We start from the raw sequence: 2,678 nt of genomic DNA, 5'->3' as shown, positions 1-2,678 counted from the left end.
TTGGGGGATGCAGGGACCAGGGGATGGAGGGTGTTGGGGGATGCAGGGACCAGGGGATGGAGCATGTTGGTGGCCACGGGGACTGGGGGAAGTGGAAAACAGGGCATGGAGGCTGCTGGGGAACTCAGGGATGAGGGGATGTGGAGGGTGCTGGGGGACATGATGGGCAGGGGGTGAAGGGTGCTGGGGGATGCAGGGACCAGGGGATGGAGGGTGTTGGGGGATGCAGGGACCAGGGGATGGAGCATGTTGGTGGCCACGGGGACTGGGGGAAGTGGAAAACAGGGCATGGAGGCTGCTGGGGAACTCAGGGATGAGGGGATGGAGGGTGTTGGGGGACATGGGGACCAAGGGAATGAGGACACAGGGACCTGGGGTGAAGGGTGTTGGGGGACACAGGGAGCAGGAGATGGAGGGTGTTGGAGGACGTGGGATCCAGGGGTGGAGGGTGTTGGGGGACACAGGGACCAGGGAATGGGAGGTGTTGGGGGATATGGGGACCAGGGGGTGGAGGATGTTGGGGGACATGGGGATGAGGGGATGGAGAGTATTGAGAAACATGGGGATCAGGGGATGGAGGATGCAGGGACCAGGGGACAGAGGGTGCTGGGGGATGTGGTGACCAGGGGTTTGAGGACATGGGGACCAGGGGATGGAGAGTGTTGGGGGACATGGAGACCAGGGGATGGAAGGAGTTGGGGGACATGGGGTGGCCCCAGAGGAGCCGGGAGCCCAGTTTTCCCCATCCTGGCCCTGTCAGCGCTGTCAACCCCCCAATCCAGTCCCCACCTTGTGAGTCTCTCAGTTGAGAGCCCAGAGGCCTTTATAAAGTCACCAAGTGGGGTCACCTCTCTCTGCAGCCCCTGGCTTGTCCCACGTGGCCTTTCTGAGCTTTTCCCCCCGATGGTGAGGGCTAGGAACCCCTTTCTCAGCACCGACACCCCAGTTTCTTTGGCAGCCCCAAGCTCTGGCATCCAGTCCTTGTTTTTAAACCCTCTGCCTTGCAGCCACGGTGCTGGGAGATGTGGCACGTGTCCCCAGTGTCCCCACGGTCTCAGGGGACAGGGCTGGCTGTGGAGGAGGGGAGGAAGAGCCAGAGCAAGCTGCCCACGGGGTCAGGCTGGTCTCTTGACTCCTCCATCCCGTTGCTTTCCAGTTCTTCATCCTGGTGAGCCTTGTCTTCCTCACACAGCTCATTGGGGCTGTTTTCTTCCTGGTGCACTGGAAACAGGTACGTCCCCGCGCCCTGACAGCACCCCTCTCCTCCCTCCCTCCTGCCATGGCCCCAGGGGACGGGGATGGCTGTAGGGACACCCATTCTCACCCTCATCTTCATCACCAGTGCCCTGACGCAAGCCTGATATCGGGTGGGTGGGTCCCCATGTCCCCTCGAAGAGAGCTGGCGCCCTGGGGAGGGTTAGGGTGGGTGCGCAGCCCCCAGAGCCCCATCCCTGGTCCCCCAGTGCTCACTGATGGCCCCCATCCCACAGATCCAGCCCGAGGTCTTCCTCTCCGAGCTGCGGAGGAACTACCGCGGGGATGAGGGCACTGAGGTCTTCTCCACCGCCTGGAACACCCTCATGGTCACGGTGAGCAGCCAGGAAGCTCCTGGTGGGCTACAGGGGGGATGGGGAGCGCCCATGGGACCTGCCAAGGGTGACCCCGAACCCAGGCGAGGGGCTCATGGACCCCGGACAGACACCGAGCTCCGCGCTGGGCTGTTCCCCCTCCCTCCATCACATCCCCAAGTGAGGTCCCCCTTGAATTTTGACCACATCTTGATGGCATTTCCCTTTTGTTTCAGTTCTCGTGTTGCGGTGTTTTAGGACCCGAAGATTTTGGGAATGGCTCCCTCTTCCAGGAGCTGCACCCGGGGACGCCCTGGCCGCGGGCGTGCTGTGCCCGGGCCGGGCTGCTGCAGGCGGGCGAGCTGCGGGGCTGGGAGCAGTGCTGCCAGAGGAGCCCCGGCTTCATCCACGACCAGGTGGGACACAGCCCTGCCCCGTCCCTCTCCCTGTCCCCAGCACCTCCCAGGCTCGGGGCGGGGGGGCCAGCACCGTCCTCTGACAGAATCACAGAATCTTAGTGGTTGGAAGGGACCTCTGAGATCATCGAGTCCAACCACAAAAAAAAACCCCAAAAAAACCCAAACCAAAACAAAAAACCAAAAAAAAACCCCCAAAAACCCAACCAAACAAATAAGCTCCAGCCACTCTTCCCCAAGTCTGTAGCGTTGTCTGGGGTTGTTGTGACCAAAATGCAGGACCCAGCACTTGGCCTTATTAAACCTCTGCCCCCGAGCTTTAGCGACGCTGCTCCTCGGTGCCTCCCCAGGTCCCCAACTCGTCACGGTGCCCCCCGATCTCACCCTCTGAGCTCCCTGAGGCCGTGGGGAGCACAAACGAGCCCTGTCCATCGTCTCTCTCCCCCTCTCCTTCCCCCCAGGGCTGCTTCTCCACCTTCGGCAGGACCTTGCAGAACTACATCTCCCTCCCCGGGACCTGCAGCTTGGCCGTGCTGGGCATCGAGGTGCTGAGCGGGGACAGGGGGGGACAGGAAGGGATGGGGTGGGTGGGAATTTCACTGAATTTCACTGAATTTTTAGAGTTGGAAGGGACCATAGAGATATCTAGTCCAACTCCCCTGCTGAAGCAGGATTGCCTAGAGCTTGTCAGAGC

General features: G+C 61.6%; 1 protein-coding gene across 1 annotated transcript in view; it reads left to right on the top strand.

Annotated features, from left to right (window-relative positions):
• Positions 1-1,156: 1,156 nt before the first annotated feature.
• The window catches only part of LOC106890460 (tetraspanin-18-like), a gene marked incomplete at its 5' end in the record, with an annotated part of 3,091 nt that continues 1,569 nt past the window's right edge, over positions 1,157-2,678 (top strand). The window contains 4 exons of the mRNA XM_014946292.1: positions 1,157-1,231; positions 1,491-1,589; positions 1,805-1,984; positions 2,446-2,529. Coding sequence (XP_014801778.1) covers positions 1,157-1,231; positions 1,491-1,589; positions 1,805-1,984; positions 2,446-2,529 — 438 coding nt within the window. The remainder of the gene's footprint in view (positions 1,232-1,490; positions 1,590-1,804; positions 1,985-2,445; positions 2,530-2,678) is intronic.

This window comes from Calidris pugnax, unplaced genomic scaffold, assembly GCF_001431845.1.
Source record: "Calidris pugnax isolate Ruff unplaced genomic scaffold, ASM143184v1 scaffold116, whole genome shotgun sequence".
Classification (NCBI taxonomy): Eukaryota; Metazoa; Chordata; class Aves; order Charadriiformes; family Scolopacidae; genus Calidris; species Calidris pugnax.
This window is presented reverse-complemented; position numbering and strand designations above follow the sequence as displayed.